General features: G+C 35.5%; 1 protein-coding gene across 1 annotated transcript in view; it reads right to left on the bottom strand.

Moving 5' to 3' along the window:
• Window positions 1–12,653: 12,653 nt before the first annotated feature.
• LOC149788957 (uncharacterized) overlaps window positions 12,654–21,573 on the bottom strand; it is a 32,775-nt gene continuing 23,855 nt past the window's right edge. The window contains exons 9-13 of the mRNA XM_089975108.1: window positions 21,355–21,378; window positions 20,750–21,007; window positions 19,963–20,202; window positions 19,282–19,341; window positions 12,654–14,557 (exon numbers count right to left, since the gene is read on the bottom strand). Of these exons, the coding sequence (XP_089831234.1) occupies window positions 14,172–14,557; window positions 19,282–19,341; window positions 19,963–20,202; window positions 20,750–21,007; window positions 21,355–21,378 (968 nt within the window). The 3' untranslated portion in view covers window positions 12,654–14,171. The remainder of the gene's footprint in view (window positions 14,558–19,281; window positions 19,342–19,962; window positions 20,203–20,749; window positions 21,008–21,354; window positions 21,379–21,573) is intronic.

Below are 21,573 nucleotides of genomic sequence, written 5' to 3'. Positions count from 1 at the left end.
TAACCACACAGAGGGAAGAAGAAAACCATTATACACTATCCACACGGAGTGAAGAAATAACCCTTTATATATACTATCAACATAGAATGAAGAAAATAACCCATTATATTCCATCAACACAGTGAAGAAGAAAACGGTTTTGAAAGCACCTAAGCCCTCACCTGCAATGACCAACTCTGCCAAGTACCTACACCCCATCCCACCCCCAACACTACAAAACCCATTTAACCCGTTATTTTATGGCATCAGTGGGTGATTTAGGAAACATCAAGACACAAAATGATGGATGAATAGACTGACTATTGTTTACCGACTTGCATGCCTAAAGAGCGTGCGTGAAGGAAAACATCCTTTCATTTCAATTCTAACTGAAAGATGTTCCAGAGGGATAGAGATAGGTGAAAGAGCACAATTTCATAAAGTGTGAGTAAAAAACAAATCACGCCATCCTTATTATAGAATGTCAAGACTAAGAGACACTTACGTTTTCTTTCTGGTCTATTCTCTTTTAGAAGGTAGTATGAAATTTCACATCAGGGCCAACGCATCGGCTCACATTATCAATTTTTCCATTTCCATGTCTTTACTGGCACAAGTTCTTCATCATCTTCAATTTCTTCTTCTTCTGAATCCCTCTTCTCTGTTTCGTTTTGTTTCTGTTTCTTCTCTTTTCTCGTAGGGCACTCTGAATCCCAGTGTCCTTTCTCCCGACAACGATATTAGATATCTTGACTTTTGTCTCTCTTTCTTAGACGAAGCAGGTATTCTGGAGACAAATACCCATTTACCTTTGCAGATATAGCAAACTTCATTAGCACTTACACACTTTCGTATGACTCTCATCAAATCAACGAGCAAAAGAGTAAGTTTTGTTGCCACTTTCGCATGTGAATTATGCTTTCGTATGACCTTTAGCAAATATTTGACCAGCAGGTCGATCTGTGCTGACTCTTCCATCTTCTTGATCGTTTGAGAGTGGAATGAATACTCTGACGCTAAGACACTCTCCCTATATATAGGGACCTGCTGCGTATAAAACCTAGTCAAATGTAATTTTGCAATAAGATGAAACGATTTCATTGAGAAAGTAAAAGGCAATGATGTACCGTATCGCCTCACTCAAAACCTGAAGTGTTAGTTCAAATCCGTGTCAGCGATTTCGAAGACGACATAACTGAGCTTTAATCAATGCTCTCCATTATGCCACAAAACCACGAGTCCTGATTCACGCCAAAAGAAATTTCGTTCGGTCCATAAAAAATAGTATCACATCTGAGAAACGCAAAAACGAACTTGCAGAAAACTGAGAACGACGGCTTACATTTATGAGTTCAAGTAGTACGTAAAACTTAGTCAAATTAAATTTTTATAGTCAAGACGAAACGATCTCTTTTCGAACAAGAAAGCAGACACCAAGCGACAATGGCGATCCGTGTCACACAACACTTTTCAAAATGTATATTATCAGAGGTTTGTTCTAGCGATCTGCACGGTTAAATTAAATGTTGATGTATTTTGCAATAAGACGGACACAATTTCCATGGGATCGCCCATGGTACGATTGTTCGTGCATTAGTTTAATTTTTTAAAATATTTTTTTATATAAATCGCCTATAGGATAGACCCAGTAAAGCATGGCCATTCTCGTCACTGTCTGAATAGCTACTCAAGTCAATTCGAAGCGAACGCGGTAAGAAAATAAGTATAGCCAATGAAATGGCTTACAACGGGTGATGCATTGTTTTGTTCTAGGACTGTGTGGCATAATAATCCCTATGTTCTTGCGTTGTTACCATTACAGTGCAGACAAACTGAAATGTGAACTTACAAGCCCTCTTTGTGTGTGTGTGTGTGTGTTGTACCATTTCTTCTTTTTTGTTGGTGATAATATGGATAATGTAAGTTCGGGTACAACGAAATTAAAAGAATTAGGCCCAGAACTCGGTGTGGAGGGAAGAAATATACGCAACAGCAGCGGGAGCAAGAAATGCAGACCTAGCCAGTTAGCACTCCACCCACCTCGAGAATACAAATAACATCTAGTCAACAGCCGACTATACCTAACAAACAACCCGCCCCGGAAAGAGTGGTGGCAAAACAAAGGGCCAATTATGTTAGACAAACGGTATGGCAAACTCAAATGTAATTATCGGAGGCACTACGTTCTTTTCTCACTCCGATACTACAGGCAATCTCAGCTGAAAGAACAACCACAACAACAATAACAGCAACAGACACCATAGCAGCGGATTTGAAACTATCTACCTCAACTGAAGAATTAGTATCAGAACCAGAAGAGGAAATTGAGGCGGTTGAGGAGGAGGAGGGGGACGCTGACCCTCGTTGAGAAGTACACCGAAATGGGGCTAGATCAAGCATTGTATGACGTCAACAAAGCAGGGCAGTTTATTAGAGCCATGCAATACGTTGCCTACAAATCTCTAGACACCTTTAAACCAAGACCTTCTCAATGGGGATAGGGGTCAGAGTTCTTCCCCAATTTAACAGACAAGCCTACATTGGATACCACCTCAGTCAACTGGTAGAAGCCGCTGCTTACATAGCCGCCCATCATGGCTACGCATTTTCTGATATCAAGAATCATGAGACTAGGAGTGCGGGAAAGAACGTGAAAGCAAAAGAGAGACGTGTTACCTTTTAACAGAAAAAACAGCCTTTTTTAGGGCTCCAAAAGATTGCTTTTTATTAAATAGGGAACCATATTTGGCTTGGTATCCCTCCTTGACTAAACTATTCTCGAAACAAACTTGACCATTTGGAACACCGCAACAAACTTAACTTTTTAAACCTAACAGTGACCAAACTGGTATATGTCGCTTAGACATAATAATTTAAATAAGATCAGTATGGCTATTTTTATGTACACTAAGTACTAATATTAGACAGATATGTTAGGAAGTAGGAAATTTAACAGACTCGTTAGATTTGAACTAATTGCACTGGTGGTTAACACATTATTGGTACTTTTTATTGTCCATTAGCAAAAACGGGACTTGATTTGAAATAAGTACGGGCTAGCGTTCTGTTGAGTACTTAACACCCATGGCTGTCTTGCTGAGCACCTTTTTCCTCCTTTACCACGCTCGGACAGAAAAATGAGTGTGTGGTGAGACAATTCCCACTCATGTTTAAAGCCTTTCAGTCAGGTTGTTAAGGACTAGTTAGTCCTACACCTGAGTGGCTAAATTTAAAAATAGTCTGTGAGTACATAAAAGCCTGGGGGATGAGGCTCTCTTTCCTTCCCCAGGAGTAATTAAAAATCACGCGGTGCGTTATTAAACCAGTGATACATGCTCCATTAGAGCGAAAATCACTTTAATTCAAGTAAGCAAGCAAGCAAGTTCGGGTACCGTCTCTAGCACTCTTGATGACACCAACTGTCTGGGTTATTTTCTTTCTTGCAAGCCCCTATGTTCCACTTCTGTTTGTGATAATAACTTGTGATACTTCACATTTTCTAAAGTGGAAATCTTTACAAGCCGTACAAAATACGAAACTTATATGACTTTGGCTTTTGACACTTGCACAGACTCTTCACTTTATAAGTGTCACGAGAAAATTGTATATCCAATTTTTACCATTTTCAAAAACATGCACACACTTGCAGCTTGACCAGAAATATGTACATCTTGTTTTGTGGATAAGTCACAGACAAGTCCAAGCATATATAGGTGGTTATGAACGTTAGGAATATCCCCTCATTTTTTCAGAAATATCAAAGCTTGTATGTGCATTTTCCCTTTTCCACTCTATATTAGTACTTAGATTTATTCCAAAAAAAGAAAAAAGAAACGAAACAATTTTGAAGAAAAAAACAACTGAATTTTGAATTCAGGTTTCTCTCTGTTTATAATTTTTTTCAAGTTGATGGTGAATGACAGAGTACATTCGCCTACCTTTCCAAAGTGAGAGGCATTTCTTCACATGTCATTGCCTTTGTTAAATTCGGTTTCATTGGTTAGTTATCGTTAATCTTTAATTTTTTTTGATGCATTTCTTTTTGATAGAAGATTTAAGGCTTTCTATTGTTGCAACGGTATTCATGTTGTTTAGTCTGTTGATGAAATTATCTATAGCAAAGTGCTTAAGATTTTTCAGTTTTTTTATTATTTCAAGCCCTACAAAAGGAGACCAAGTTTGTCTTCAAAGACGATTGAAACTCTAAATTACACGGGCGTGAAGGAAAACATCGTTGTGTTCATTCTAATCATGCTTGCCGTATCTCTTTGTGTTTTAGAGGTCATATTTCTTCTTAAGTAAATACACGCATCAATAGACAGACAGATTGGGTCATCATCCTAGAGGTTCACTGCACTTTCGGTTCTTTACTTCATACAAACTCCAAATTTATTAGTTTGAAGAAAGAAAAAAAAGATAACATGCCCCTCAATACTGTAACACGTCTGTTCTGACTCTACCGATGTGAGTGTGAGTGTTTATGTTAAAATGTTTAAGTGAGATATAAAAAAATGGTCAGCTTGAAAACGCGAACCAGTACTGTGACGCTCAGTATTTTGATGTGGTAAGAAGAAATGGTACAACACACACACACACAAAGAGGGCTTGTAAGTTCACATTTCAGTCTGTCTGCACTGTAATGGTAACAACGCAAGAACATAGGGATTATTACGCCACACAGTCCTAGAACAAAACAATGCATCACCCGTTGTAAGCCATTTCATTGGCTATACTTATTTTCTTACCGCGTTCACTTCGAATTGACTTGAGTAGCTATTCACACAGTGACGAGAATGGCCATGCTTTACTGGGTCTATCCTATAGGCGATTTATATAAAAAATATTTTAAAAAATTAAACTAATGCACAAACAATGGTTCCATGGGCGATCCCATGGAAATTGTGTCCGTCTTATTGCAAAATACATCAACATTTAATTTAACCGTGCAGATCGCTAGAACAAACCTCTGATAATATACATTTTGAAAAGTGTTGTGTGACACGGATCGCCATTGTCGCTTGGTGTCTGCTTTCTTGTTCGAAAAGAGATCGTTTCGTCTTGACTATAAAAATTTAATTTGACTAAGTTTTACGTACTACTTGAACTCATAAATGTAAGCCGTCGTTCTCAGTTTTCTGCAAGTTCGTTTTTGCGTTTCTCAGATGTGATACTATTTTTTATGGACCGAACGAAATTTCTTTTGGCGTGAATCAGGACTCGTGGTTTTGTGACATAATGGAGAGCATTGATTAAAGCTCAGTTATGTCGTCTTCGAAATCGCTGACACGGATTTGAACTAACACTTCAGGTTTTGAGTGAGGCGATACGGTACATCATTGCCTTTTACTTTCTCAATGAAATCGTTTCATCTTATTGCAAAATTACATTTGACTAGGTTTTATACGCAGCAGGTCCCTATATATAGGGAGAGTGTCTTAGCGTCAGAGTATTCATTCCACTCTCAAACGATCAAGAAGATGGAAGAGTCAGCACAGATCGACCTGCTGGTCAAATATTTGCTAAAGGTCATACGAAAGCATAATTCACATGCGAAAGTGGCAACAAAACTTACTCTTTTGCTCGTTGATTTGATGAGAGTCATACGAAAGTGTGTAAGTGCTAATGAAGTTTGCTATATCTGCAAAGGTAAATGGGTATTTGTCTCCAGAATACCTGCTTCGTCTAAGAAAGAGAGACAAAAGTCAAGATATCTAATATCGTTGTCGGGAGAAAGGACACTGGGATTCAGAGTGCCCTACGAGAAAAGAGAAGAAACAGAAACAAAACGAAACAGAGAAGAGGGATTCAGAAGAAGAAGAAATTGAAGATGATGAAGAACTTGTGCCAGTAAAGACATGGAAATGGAAAAATTGATAATGTGAGCCGATGCGTTGGCCCTGATGTGAAATTTCATACTACCTTCTAAAAGAGAATAGACCAGAAAGAAAACGTAAGTGTCTCTTAGTCTTGACATTCTATAATAAGGATGGCGTGATTTGTTTTTTACTCACACTTTATGAAATTGTGCTCTTTCACCTATCTCTATCCCTCTGGAACATCTTTCAGTTAGAATTGAAATGAAAGGATGTTTTCCTTCACGCACGCTCTTTAGGCATGCAAGTCGGTAAACAATAGTCAGTCTATTCATCCATCATTTTGTGTCTTGATGTTTCCTAAATCACCCACTGATGCCATAAAATAACGGGTTAAATGGGTTTTGTAGTGTTGGGGGTGGGATGGGGTGTAGGTACTTGGCAGAGTTGGTCATTGCAGGTGAGGGCTTAGGTGCTTTCAAAACCGTTTTCTTCTTCACTGTGTTGATGGAATATAATGGGTTATTTTCTTCATTCTATGTTGATAGTATATATAAAGGGTTATTTCTTCACTCCGTGTGGATAGTGTATAATGGTTTTCTTCTTCCCTCTGTGTGGTTAGTATATTATGGCTTTTTCCTCTTCCCTCTTTGAGGATAGTGTATATTGGGTTATTTATTTCTTCCCTCTGCGTAGATTGTAGATATGGGGTTTATTTTATTTACATCTCACCTCCGTGTGGATAGTAGGTATGGGATTTGTATTCTTCCTCTTCCATGTGTAGATAGTATATTTGGGGTTTGTATTATCTCCCTTCTGTGTGGATAGTATATTTGGGGTTTTTTTTTTTTTCCCTCTTCCCTGTGTGTGTGTGTGTGTGTGTGTGTGTGTGTGTGTATTCGCGTACGTTGTGTAGATCGTATATTTGGTTGTTTTTTCTTCTTCCTCCCGAGTGTAGATCGTATATTTGGGGTTTGTCCGCGTTAGCGACGTTGTGTGGATAGTATATTTGGGAATTGTATGCGTTCGGGTACGTTTGTATGGAAAGTATATTTGGGGTTTGTATGCGTTCGCGTACGTTTGTATGGATAGTATATTTGGGGTTTGTATGCGTTCGCGTACGTTTGTGTGGATAGTATATTTGGGGTTTGTATGCGTTCGCGTACGTTTGTGTGGATATTATATTTGGGGTTTGTATGCGTTCGCGTACGTTGTGTGGATAGTTTATTTGGGGTTTGTATTATCTCCCTTCTGTGCTGATAGTATACTTGGGGTTTGTTTTTTCCTCTTCCCTCTGTGTGTGTGTGTGTGTGTGTGTGTGTGTGTGTGTGTTCGCGTACGTTGTGTAGATCGTATATTTGGTTGTTTTTCTTTTCTTCTTCCTCCCGAGTGTGGGTAGTATATTTGGTGTTTGTATGCGTTAGCGACGTTGTGTGGATAGTATATTTGGGGTTTGTATGCGTTAGCGACGTTGTGTGGATAGCATATTTGGGGTTTGTACGCGTTAGCGACTTTCTGTGGATAGTATATTTGGGTTTTTATGCGTTAGCGACGTTGTGTGGATAGTATATTTGGGGTTTGTATGCGTTCGCGTACGTTTGTATGGATAGTATGTTTGGTTTTGTTTTTTCCTATTTCCTCTGTGTGTGTGTGTGTGTGTGTGTGTGTGTGTGTGTGTGTCTGCGCGCGTACGTTGTGTGTGTGTGTGTGTGTGTGTGTATTGGTGTCTGTTTGTTCCTATAAAACTCACTTTATCCCTGTCAAATACACTCTACCTACCTACCTACAGTAGCGCGTATTCAGGTCAGCCACTTGCAACACTGTTGCCATTTATCCCCTAGTGTTCAGTACAGTGACGTCACTGACGCTGGAAATTTTGAGACTATAAATATGGACTTGGGGATTTCTACAGGTTGTAGCTATACATATGTACTAGAGTTCATAAACAGGAACGTCACTCAAGCTGAGGCTATAAAAAGATAGTGGGATTTTCCAAAGGAATAACCCACAAGTTGTAGTATAAATAGATAGTGAGATTTCATAGGAATTTCAGCTGATTATAGCTATAAATAGATACATGGGTGTTTATCCACAATATAATATTAAGGATATATTAACATAAAACCAAAGGCCCTTTTCAGAGCCATTCATAGGTCTCGAAAAGATCTTGACTTTCATTGCCTACCCCTTTTTATTTTTTATTTTTAAAAAAAAAAAATAGAGACCCCTCCCTATTTCAATTTTCGTATGTTCCCTTTTCATAGACCCATCAGGTCGGGACCGTATTAAAATAGGGTCCCGACCCTGTTCCATTTTCCCTTCTCACTCAACAGTCCCAAAATATATTCCCCATGTTAAATTCCCCTTGTCGATCAACAGTCCCACGATTTATTCCCCATGTTAAATTCCCATTGTCGCCAGGGTACAAACTTTTTTCTCTAATGTTAAATTTTCCATTGTCGCCAGGGTACAACCCCCCTATTTTAACATTAAAGTCCCATTGTTGCTAGGGTATCCCCATTCACTACTCACGAATACAGACACAAAAAAGAGCTTTTATACCTTTTTCAGTACACATTTATTTCAACATATGTTTAAAGTGGAACATCATGAAAGACAAAAATACATACAAGCCAAAGGGTTAAGTATAACGATAAAATACACATAAAAATGATCAAAGTGGAAATTAAACAAGTCTCTGTACAACATGGTTTTGGTAACAAAGATGTCCTAGGGACAGTGTGTAATGTTCTTACGGTCTTTACATTGGGTAAAGTAACATAGGTGTCCTGCCGGAATGGTCTCTCGGGAATGTCCATGACAGTCATGTCCTGAAGAGAGTGGTTTTCCTTGGTGCCGGGTTCTTCTTCTGGCACTTCACTAACACAGGTTTAAATGTTACTTTTTTCACTGGACGTTTGAATTTAGAACCACAACTCGTGGGCATAATTGGCCACTTCTTTGGCCCAAGCCTCAAAACCTCAATTTCCAGTGAGCATGTAAGTCACAAGCTACACACACACATCGTCGTACACATCTTCAGTACCTAAAAGTGGACGGATCTTTTTTTGTTGCCACAGAGGTCGAGAAGTATCTAGATGAAAACGCATAGCTTTAACAAAATAAGTCTCTCATGGACATTTAAAGGGACCACTTTCATGTTTAATTTGGTAGTAAGTACTGTTTGTAAAGAGTCCACAAGGAATCGGCTGGTAAATGAAATCCCAGAAAGGAAGTCACTAAGACACACACCACATGTTGACCCCAATTCATGGGACACAGTTCTCGTAATAAGTGTTTGTAATCCTCCAAAGTTTGAATACTCTCATTCATTTCCTTCCACATAATCTGTTGTATCACAAATAATAAAGGTCGTGGCATGGTAGCAAGGCCTTTTATCCTTTTGGTGTTAGGTAATAGGTGTACTTTTTGTAACAGCATTGGTTTTATTTTAGTTCTGTACCAAACCAAAAATTGTTTAGTCACTCCCTCACACACCACATGTCGTACAGAAGTTTCCTCTTGAACCAAGACTTCTTCATGTAAACGATTTTGGTACTCCTCTAATTTGTCCATTGGAATTCGGTGTATTAGGATCACCTTTTAAGTAGAATGAGTGGCATCCAAAACTTTATGAGTCTCACGCCATTGATCAATGTCTGAGCAACAGAACGCTTTGAAATGAATCAGTGCTCTTATACTCTTTCGGTACCAGTGGTTCCAAACACAGTGAGGTAATGGATCCGATTGTTCTTGCGTTGAACTTGTATTTTTACTAACTCTTGATAAATGCGTTCTCTCAACTCCACTGGCAAACCACGAACGTTCTCTTGTAAAGTATCCATTCAGAAATTACTGATTATATATATATATATATATATATATATATATATATATATATATATATATATATATATATATAAACTTCGTCTAATTGTCATCTCAAAATTACTAATTCTTAAGCTAACGCAAGCATAAACTAATTAATTTATTTTCATTTATATATATAAAAAATTAAAACTTTTGTGTCAATCACCACCTATCCATGGATATTCACACGATCTTGCTTTGTACCGCCTGCATTTTCGCGAATAAATTTTAGCATCCCTTGTATCCTCCCAACAAAATGTGATAGTAATGCAAGTATTTATGCTCCAAACATAATTTGGTACATACCGATTTTCGAAAGTCCCGAAACTACCTCCCCAAGCAGCCCATATTTCGTCAAATGATTGTATAACTAGATGATTTTATGATGCTGATGCTTGAATTGCACTGGAACGCGATTGTACCTCAAGAATTATGTAAAACGCATTTGTCTCTTGTGCATTGCCATGGGACAGCAATCGGATTAGTGATGCCTAATTACTGTCATGCTTGATTGATTTCGGGTGCGTGTTGGCTGCGTGATCAGAAAAATTGTCAATCTATAATTTGTTGTTTGGTTGTTTTGGCGCCTTAATAATGACTGAATATTTACCTTTCGAATTCATCTGAGCTAAAGTCACCAAAGTATCTAATCAAAGGCGAGGGCCATTTCTGCTCATTATTATTGTCATGTCATACAAGCATGATTCTTGATAATATATGACTTCTTTCTTATTAAACGCTAAAAGCAAGAGAGCACTATTGGTATCTGGACCTAGAGTTGCCCTGTCAGTCCACAATTGTAAAAAATATCCTGTTACTTTTAAATGATGATGATCCCTTGACCATGACATCCGAGATTATTAAATGCAAAGTTTGTTTTAAATACTTTTTATATGCTCATTTAATTATTTTGTCATTCTTAATGTTATGTGTTCATCATATACGTCCTATTTTGAATAATAAATACTAATATTTCTTTCAAAAAAGTTGATAATTCCACAAATCGGATGTTAATATGCGATGTCAATATTTTTGATACGTTCAGTTAAATTAACACGTTCCCCAACGTATGGTAAAGGTTTAAAGCAAGTATTAGGGGACATGAGAGAGCTGGGCTAGTCAAAGCCGATTGAACCAGACTGTCATTTTGTTAAACATCATATCCTTTATAAATAAAGAACATTCAAAATTAAATTTAAACAATTTAATATTTCTTTTCAAAGTTGGAGTCTCGAGATAAATTTCTTTATCAGGTGGAAAATTGATGCCGGGTCCAGGGGAACATTATGTGCGTAGTCACTATAGCTGAGATCTTTCTTTGAAAGATCAATTAAAATACAACTTTACATATTTTACTGATTGGATCATAATAAAATCCGTTGAAGGAACACCTTTGACAATATAAATGGTAAACTATCCATTAGATTGCTAGGTATTTCAATGATCTCAAAGAACTATATTTTTTCTGGATTTTCAGCAAAATTCAAACAAAGATGGTTTTGATTCCTGTTGAGTTTTACAATCTTGAAATGTAAATTTATAGGATCCAAGAAAGAATAACCCCAAAATGACGACAGCAAAGAAAGTAGTAGTGATGCTGAGTTTTGAAGCAGAACTTAAAACAACCTCTAGAAATGCTAGTTCACATTACCAACTACACTGTTTAAATAGTAGAGTTAACAGAGAGAAAGATATGCAAGCATATAATCAGTCTGATACAGACAGCTTGTGGATTTTCAAAACCTCAAAATGCACACATTTATTTTGAAAATCAATAATACACTCATACTGCACATGGATGTCAATGCTTACCATTCAGCTTTGTTACAATCTCTGCTGTTTACGAATATTTTTTACAGTGACTCTGTTTCATGCACTATTAATGGCGATTACAAGCAGTTGCAGAGTGTTTTAGATCTAATATATTAAATATCAGCATAAATTTCGAAAATTGAAACATGATCGACTTTCATGATACGCATGAAACGAATGATTTCCATGTGAAGCAGTTGGTATCAGATGGTAGAGATATGTACTTGGCAGTTTCTCTATGTAAAGTTTCGGTTTTTATTTAACTGATTCATTTGTACAGAATTAACTAAGTCAATCAAAAGATAGTATTTCTGCTCAATTTTTTTCCTTTGCACTTAACGTTTTTTTTCATCTTTTGTAGGGGTACATCCTTTTTTAAATACATTACACCTGTTGCATTCATTAATAATTCAAATAATATTCCTCATTTTTTATTTTATTGTCCCTTAATGCTTGTCAACAATATTTTTGAATTTACTATATAAAGTAGTTAAAATTTCATCATATGTTATAAAATTTTATTGTAGACTGTTTTTACCTTGAGAACCATTGCACTAAACAATTGCTCCTGTAGATATTCCCAATGCATCTAGTCCATACATCCAGATGCTGTTACACTCGTAGCACCCGAAACTATTTCCATTACACCTTCTACCCAGTTTAAAACTACACATGCTTCTTTGGAATTACTTTGTAATACATTTATTATGATGGATCTCTGAATAATCTCGCATATGTTTGATAGGTACTCCTCCCATGCCAAGCAAACTTCTGTATAGAAATAGATTCTATCTGGCACACGTTTGTTTCTTGGACATAATTCCAAAACATAATTTAAGGTATCCCTATGCAGCACTGGTTTCAAACAGTCATACTATTTTTCTTTGTTATTATATACAAATCAGCCAGTTTTAATAAAGTTATATTACCTGAAGTTATGATTATTATGTGGATGATTTCAATAGTGTGCCACAAAATAGTTACACAAATTAGCAGCTAATTAACCCCAACATGACAAACACGATATGACAACTGAACTAGCTGTGATTTATATGAGATCAAATAGTTGAGTTAAAGATGTGTTTTACAATATCGGACCGCAATGATGGCTGTACGAGAGCCTTTCATCGCTCTTAAATATATTTACTTTTATACTGCTTTGATTAACAACGAATCACAACAATTTATACATTTTTATTTGCATTTTTCGTTGGCAATATTAAGATATATGAACAACTTGAACATTGAATAAACAGTGAGTGGATTATGTATCTAGGTGAATGAATATGGAAATAAAATCAAAACAATACAGGCTTTAACCTCACTGAGATGATGAAAATAAAATGATTTAAATAGAATTCTAAGCGTGTTGATTTTTTAGCTCTTACAACAGGATTATTAAAAGTAAAATAGTCAAAATCTAGAGAAACATTTAAATTACCTTATATTTAAAATATTTTAGATTACTTTATAAATTACATTTATTGAATTAAATTACTTTATATTAACACACTTGTCATTCATTATCCATTTCAAAAAGTCTCTTTATCTACCAGTTATCAATGGTTAAATAACTAGTCAGATAATAAATATCTGGTCGAAAAGTTTTCGTCTTTTCTATACATTCTTGTATGATATTTGTAAACTGGAGAAAAAATATGCATCAAGGCTGAATATGTATATATATATATATGAAAGGCAGAGATACATATATTCGATAGAAAATCTAACTTGTCAAAGCCAATTCTTTAATATTATCTCTCCAAAATGTTCTTTCTACGGTATGAATCTAAAAGATTCTACTTTGAAAAATTAAAATTTTCAAAGTAAACTGAGATAATATATGGTACATGAAACGAATGGCTCATCAAATGATTTTAAAACTAGCTATGTTGCAGTTTAGTTCAGGATTTGCAAGATTTTCTCTTCAAGGAGATTAATAAGAAAATTTGAAAGAAAATTTACATATAAAAAGAATGACTATGTAACTTCTGTCATTAACAAGAAACAGACAAGACAGATATACATTTACATACATAAAATAATTTACATGTTTAATACACACATCAATTGTATAAAGTTTACTGTAGGCACACAGAAAAGTCGACAACTAGATCCCACCTGAGACGTATGTCAGTGAATAACTGTTTGCATACAAGATATTCCAAACTTAATCGATTTTTAGTTTCAAGCACCACAATATACTTTTTAATCTTGATTAAAAATTTTCGATGATCATAAAGCCATTTCTATGGTAATTCTCTTTTGCAATCCTCAGATTTTTTATTATCATTATCATAATCAGAAATTGATTATATAACTGCATTTCACGGATCTCCCTAGGATGATCTGACATAAATTTGCAAAAGAAAATATAACAAATACAGGTAAATTAAATGCATTCTTAATGGGCCCTCAATATGATGAATGTAAATAAATAATTTGTTTTTCTTTAAAAGCATCATTTAGTGTTTCTTGGTCCAGCAAATTTTCTTGATAATTTTGCAATAAAAAATGCTAACTAAGTTTGCATCACAACACTGGAGATCCCTGAGGCCCGCTATTGAGTAAATCGTCTGTGTACAGTATGTAATTTTAAATGTCAGGAGTAAAGATAAAACATGATGACATCTACATGTGAGTGACACCACAACTTAGTTAATGTTTATTTTTTACTCCACAGTCACATATCCCGGTTTATGTGAAAGGACCACCCACAATAGTATCCATTTGAATTTCATTTCCAGGTGGTGATTCCTGACAAAAAGTGTTTTCATACCAAGCAGATGTTCCATCCTCCTTTTCTTGGAAGTGTTCCTCATATGGAGGTGGATCATGGGGTGGAGAGTATTCAGGGGGCTTAATTTTTACTTCATTTTCGTAAATATGTTCTGGCGGGCCACATATGGAATATATGCCATCCGAGAAAGCCAGGTTCTCGTACTGAGGAGGGTCTGAACGAGTGCTGTAGCGACTGGCACGAAGAGAACACCTTCTGGCTGGAATGGCCCTCCTTGTCTTAATACGGAGATAGATTGCAAAAATCAGAGCTAACGTGATGATAACTGCCAAGCATACGCCAACTGAAATGCAAATTAACTGTGTTAAGAATAGCTAATATCGAGCCCTATGATGAATATAATGTATTTTAGGATAAACATGTTTAATTAAAATATATGGGCTTGCCAGTTTCTTAATGGAGACCTTCATTGACCTCGTGGTTAGACCATCTGCCTCAGATGCAGGAGGTCGTGGGTTCGAAAAAGGCTGAGTCATGCCAAAGACTTATAAAAAAAAGTGGTACTACCAGCTGCCTCGCTAGGCGTTCAGAATTAAGAGATTAGCGTTAGGACTGGTCGGTCAGGATAATGCGACTGGGTGGGAAATACTGCTACAGATCTGCGGTATGATGTCCCAGTGCTTGACATCACTATCAACTGCAAAATTGTGAAAGCTACGTGATTCATTAGAATGAAGTGACACATTTCGAGCTAAAGTATTATTATATAAAGTTTAAACTGAAGATTGTATAAACGAACACTTTGCTTATTCTAAGCATTGATCCAAGATGGGGTGAATATTGAATTGAGATTTGAAAACGTGTTTCCTCTGAAATGCAAGATAACTAATGATGACACAATCGAGTGTCCACTTTGGTCCACTTCCTACATCAACAGCGGATTCCGATATTTTTAAATTTTGAGTATCACCTTGAAGCACGAGTCAAATTAAGGTTTCAGCTCAACATCACAGTCCCTAATCCAGATGGTTTTAGCGAACAGATTACCTAATTAACTTGATATATATTAATAATAATAATAATAATAATAATAATGAGGACTTTGTATAGCGCCTAATCTTTAGAAGCTCTAAGTGCTTTACAACATTAGACAACACCTATAAAATAAAAAACAGATAATGATATGATTACAAAAACAAACACCATGAAATTAGAAAACATTAATAAAAAAACATGCTGAGAATATTTATGGCAGGAAACATTATTAGGTCTTTAAGTTTGTTCTTGCAGTTGAAATAAGTGAGTTTTGAGAGCCCTCTTGAATGTGATCACTGTGTCTTTGTCTCTAAGTTCAGTGGGCAATTCATTCCACGTTGCTGGGCCCTGGTATGCAAAAGAACGCTGTCCATATGACTTTGTTTTCATACTTGGAATAATGAGTATACGAATGTCAAAGAGGAGCAAAAGTATCTTGCTGGTGTGTACACATGGGTGAGGTCGGATAGGTATGTTGGACTAGAGTCTGACAGTGAAATGTAGCACAGAGAACAAATTTTGTGTTTGATTCTGGATCAAATGGATAGCCAGTGTAGGGTACAGAGCAGCGGGGAGGTGTGCTCTGATCGTGGTACTCTAAGTATGATCCGAGCAGCTGTGTTTTGAACTTTTTGAAGTTTCTGGAGGAGATATTGAGATGAACCAGACAGAATTGAGTTACAATAGTCCAGTCTTGAAAGTACTAATGAACACACAAGTGTTTTAGTGGCATCAACTGAAAGATATTTGCAAATTGAGCTGAAATTAATTCTATTATAATATTCCTGTGTAGATTAACAGCTAAATTTATGAGATTGACTGTATCACATTCTGACATAGTAGCGAGAAGTCAATGAAAAAAATAATGTTAGTAAGAGTGTACTTGAGCAGTGTGGTGGGAGATAGCAGCGCTTTTATAAAGAATTATATATAATAATAATAAAGCATTTAAATTCGATAGCAATTATGTATTAAATCTATTTAAAATTTCTCATAACAATCTTATTCAGTTTTGGGATGTTAAAGTGTCAAAGTTAATATCGGGCCAAAGTTAATATCGGTTATGTAAAAATATAAAATTGATGGTTTAGAATACATGGCCGAAATTCTTTTCTACTTAAATATTCATACTTTGCCGCTCTGACAGCTATCTGCCAGTGCACTGTCTGCACTTGTATTTGTAGATGCTAGCCATGGTGGCAACCAAGTCACCTGTTACAAACGGCATGGAAAATGAATCTGAACACAAAATTTACACATAAATAAGTTGTCCTCTCAAAGTCCGTGATGTGCGTTTTTACTTTTAATCTTATTCAAATATTCATACCCATGATTACGTAGAAATGAACGAAACGGACAAGTGAATTTCGATGTGAATTGACCGAGAGCACAACGTGATGATGATCCAGTGGGTCATAATATGGTGAAAAATAGTCCCTATCAAATGCATATTATTTTGCACATTAAAGTAAAACAACAAGTTCTAAATAACCAACATTTTACAATAATGAACAGTAACATTAGTTCTAACTTATTGTTCAACAAAAGTCTGACAGGAGAAATGTGATTCTTCGGCCGGGCACATTGATTCCATCACTATCCTGCATCTCCACTATTTTGGTAGCAAAATTCCACCATATGGTGTAAGTCACTAATTTATGGACTAACGTCATATTTCTGGCTTTGATATTCCAAAATCATGGAAGATAAGCTAATTCATTACCTAAACTATTTATGAGAAATTCAGCATGACACATGCATGGTCCAACATGGAAATGAATAGGGCACAATAACTACTAAAATGCGAACTTCTTTCCACTTAATGTTGATGTCCCAGGGTTTGTAGAACCGTTGATGTCTTTAGATGAATTTCTTGATGAATTCATTAATACTCATGCCGACAACATGACATTAAAAGGACCAAAGCAATGTTTTAAACTCATAATTAGTATAAAACGCCGAGTACACATTTATAAGAGATGCAGACAGTGATCTAAAAAATGATGGGTAAGTGGCATACATTCAGGAATGGAAGAAGTAATTCACATGTGAAAGATGTTTTCAGGGACAGATAAAAATGACATGATCAAATAAGCCAAAGTCTCGTAGGTCAAACATCATCTCACATCTCAACGTTTAACACGAAATAATCTTCACTCATTAATTGGACAATGTGCATGCAAAACTCCATTCACAATGCCATTAAGGTATTACAATATAGTGAACTCAATCATCTTTTCTGACTTTGTTTCATGTTTTTACATTATCATTATTAGTATTATTATTGGAAAAGGAATGTAGTTCCTTATTGTGTCTAGTATTCTGGTTTGTTGAGTTAGGTATTACAATATATATATATATATATATATATATATATATATATATATATATATATATATATATATATATGCTCATTTTGCTTTACTTGATAGAAATGCAGTCATGGTAGAATGTCGATAATAGCCACTGATTACCAAAGTGAACAAGCTCAACATCTTACTAAGGGAAGCCGTAAAGGATGACTTGGGTATTGTACATCAATACTGCCACTTCTCAGCTGTTACTACTGTTCAATAATTGTAATCTTAAACAATTATCAGAGTGACTAAACCGGACATCTTATGATAACACAGCAGTAAGGCTAATATGAATAGTACATATTTATGTAGTACGTACCCTTTTGTATGGATTAAAATTTGAGTCTTTCTCGGTTTTTATGGAATAAATTTGGCTTCTCGTGAGGCGTAAATGATATAATATTAACCTTGGTGGTAAATGTACTTTATTCAACACTTCTTTCAGTAACGAAAACCTGACATCGGGAAACAGAAATCGGATTACTTCACACACGTTGTGAATAAAATACTGGTTCTGGATACATATTCATATAAAATGCGTCCGCTTTTGAGGGGTAAATTTTATAATTTTGCACTAATATGCTGGCCGCTGGTCGCGTTAGCTAGGTGGCCTTTCACGAGGGGTACTTTTGAACACAAACTCATCAGTGCCAACGGATTCTGGCCGTAAGGAGCGGGTGGCCGCTGGTCAGGGGGGCCGTTCAAGAGGGGGACTACTGTATCTTCTTCTCACAGAAATAACACAGTATGTCATATAGATACATAACTGATGCACTGAGTTCATCCAATCATTAGCAACTGTTATATAGATACATAACTGATGCAATGAGTTCGTCCAATCATAGCAACTTTTATATAGATACATAACTGATCCACTGAGTTCGTCCAATCATAGCAACTGTTATGTGGATACATAACTGATGTACTGAGTTCGTCCAGTTATCAGGCATGGACTATATCTTTGGAGATATTCTCATCGCGGTAATGGGCTGAAGTGGTAATTGCGTATATGTTTTTAAGACAGGATAAGATGAACGGACCACTTTAACTCATTTAATTATTTTATGGAATCGATTTCGCTGAAACATCTGTGTTATATATATATGTATATATATATATATATATATATATATATATATATATATATATATATAAAAGAAGGTTAGGGACTTAAAAAAAGTTTTGACTTCGTATATAAACTAGCAATAGATAGACGTGGATGGTAACAAGGTCACATAATATACGTACGACTCATCCAGACTGACCACACGATAAAAAAATCATGTTAAATGGTGGACCAGAAAATGAAGCTTTAAATTGTAAACTTATTATATTCAGCATGTACTTGACGTGGAGTGTATCAAACTGTAATTGTTATATTGCGTTCCCTGCCTGAGTGAATGGATGTAATCTGGTACCAAGCCTTCAATTCAGCATTTACATTCACATTGCAATATCCTAGATCGCAACGAAGTACAACAAGGAACATTAATATTTTTCCTGGATGGACCCTTACAATGAGAAACTCACAAACATAGGCAAATGAGAAAGGATTACATCATTAGATTTCAACCCATTTACATATGTTTTAAATCATGTAAGCGTATCGCATATTATATCAATAAATATAAAAACATTAATACATGGATTTATTAAGTATATTAAAATTTCTTACCAATTATTGATGTCTTATAGTTAACTTGATCTGGCTGGTCATACTTCGACTTTTCTGCTCCTAAAATGTATGGGATTTCATGAAATAGTAAATTATAAGGAAATCAGTTGCAGATAATTAATATAGATTACCTTTGTTTCAGAATATGTTGCCATGCTTTATTAAAAAAAATAAGTGATGCAAATAAAACCATCTTGCCTTCACAAGACTTTGAATTACTTGATGAAGAAAAGACAAAAGATGCGATGAATTGTGAAAGAAATGGGTATTTTCCATGCCATTATTTAACTGTTAGCATCGGAGATAAAGTTTACGAAGATCTATGAACGTGTCTTAAAATGAAATTTAGACTATAGAAAATGCTGTTGTTAAGTGTGAACGGATCTCAAAACTAGTTTACTTTTTGTGTACAGTTGTTACTACTGGAACCATGACGGAATATGTTCCACTGCATGTTTATTTATATTTGTGTTATATTTGTGTTATATATGTATATATAATTCTCTGACATATTTCTACATCTTGTTTATTTAACCTTATGTGCGAACAAAAAATGGCTCTTTTCAACAATAAAGTTTGTTTGCCTGATTTAATTATAAATTTAAATTTGAAACTATACATTGCATGTCATTATTATATTTGAATTTATACTTAAAATTTTTATATACATTTTCATCTTACCGCTGTCAAACACGTTTACAAAGAAGTCACAAAGAGCATTGTTATCATCGTAGTCATACGCCCAATACATAATTCTATAGCTGCCCACTGGAAATCTCGTGTTTTTCTCGTATGGAGTCACATGCTTCATGGTTGCTATGCCAACGTTGTCTGTAACTTCTGGTTCGTTCCAGAAAACATTCTCGTACTTAAAGGCATACACGTCAGAAGGGCATGAGGTAAATATAGGGTGAAACATATCTGTAAATCAGAAATAAATAAAAAGTAATGACAGGAAAACAAATGAATATTTACTTTCCTAACTTGCAAACCAGTGGTTAGGGTATTTCATCGAGAGAAATTTTGTGGAAAATGAGAAATGAGAACATTTTACAAACTCGAAAATAATTAAATAAAGTATCGAAGGATACGTTTGTATGGAATGATATATACTATTGCCTTAATGCAAGGGTATCAATTTCAGCTGAAGAAATCTGACGTTCAGATAAGTCCATAGTGGTTAGAGAGTCTGTCTCGAGTTCGAACCCCGGCCGAGTCATAGCAGAGACTTATAAAAATGGTACGAACAGCTGCTTCACTTGGCGCTCAGCATTAATAGTTTAGTGTTAGGATTGGCTGGCCTTGTGTCAGGATAATAGACTAGGTGGGACAAGATGTCCCAGTGCTAGTCATCACTAAAAACTTCCACACTGCAGACATCGTAGCGATATGACTAAAAAAAATTAAAGCTATCTTAAAAATCCAAATCACACACACACACACACATAAAGCTGCGGAGCTTATTTACCTCGAACGTAAACTTCAAAATGACACTCAGCACGCTGACCACGCACATCTCTGACAGTGTATGCCGATACAAGGTGAATATTTTTCATGACATCATCGCAGCGGCAGTGTGCAAACTCCTGCTCTGACCAATACACTGTCAGTAATCTCCCTTTGTAATCTGTGGCTGTGAGATTCAGTTCCAAGTGGGCCATATGACCATACTGTGTAACGTTAATAGTGAATATACTTCTTGAAGGACAATTAGAAAAGCTTGGAGCTGTAATAATAATAATAATAACAGTAACAATAATGCACTAGAATATAAAATTTAAAAAGTATCTAATGCAGTGATGAAGCATTTTTTTATGTCTTAACTCCTAAATTCAGAAGAGAAACCATTGTTTCAGAACATTTTTTCAATTATATTGAAGGAAAGTAACTCTAAAAATAAACATATTCATGAGTGTGTTTACATGCTACGATTTCAAACAGTTAATCTAATTAAACTTATATTACTCGTTCATTTCATGTCACATTTTGGAATTAAATTATCCATAAGATTTAGTATAATTTATAAATTACAAATTAAAAATGAATGTTTACATATAGTGAAAGTTTACAAACCTGAATAGTTGTCGGGTACTTCATCTGCAATATGAAGTTTAAAACCAATATACTTCAAGTAAAACAATGCATTTTGAATTGCTGTGTATATTGCCTGAAACTTATTATCAACTGTATAAATAATTTTTATTTTTCTCTAAAATAAGAAAGAGTATTTGTTCTTACTTCTAACAAAATGTATTTGCTTATTTTAATTATGTGATTGTAAAGGTTCTTTAT

Source organism: Sinohyriopsis cumingii, chromosome 11, assembly GCF_028554795.1.
Source record: "Sinohyriopsis cumingii isolate HCF-2022 chromosome 11, ASM2855479v2, whole genome shotgun sequence".
NCBI lineage: Eukaryota > Metazoa > Mollusca > Bivalvia > Unionida > Unionidae > Sinohyriopsis > Sinohyriopsis cumingii.
The sequence above is the reverse complement of the archived record's forward strand: the minus strand, read 5'-3'. Positions and strand labels throughout refer to the sequence as shown.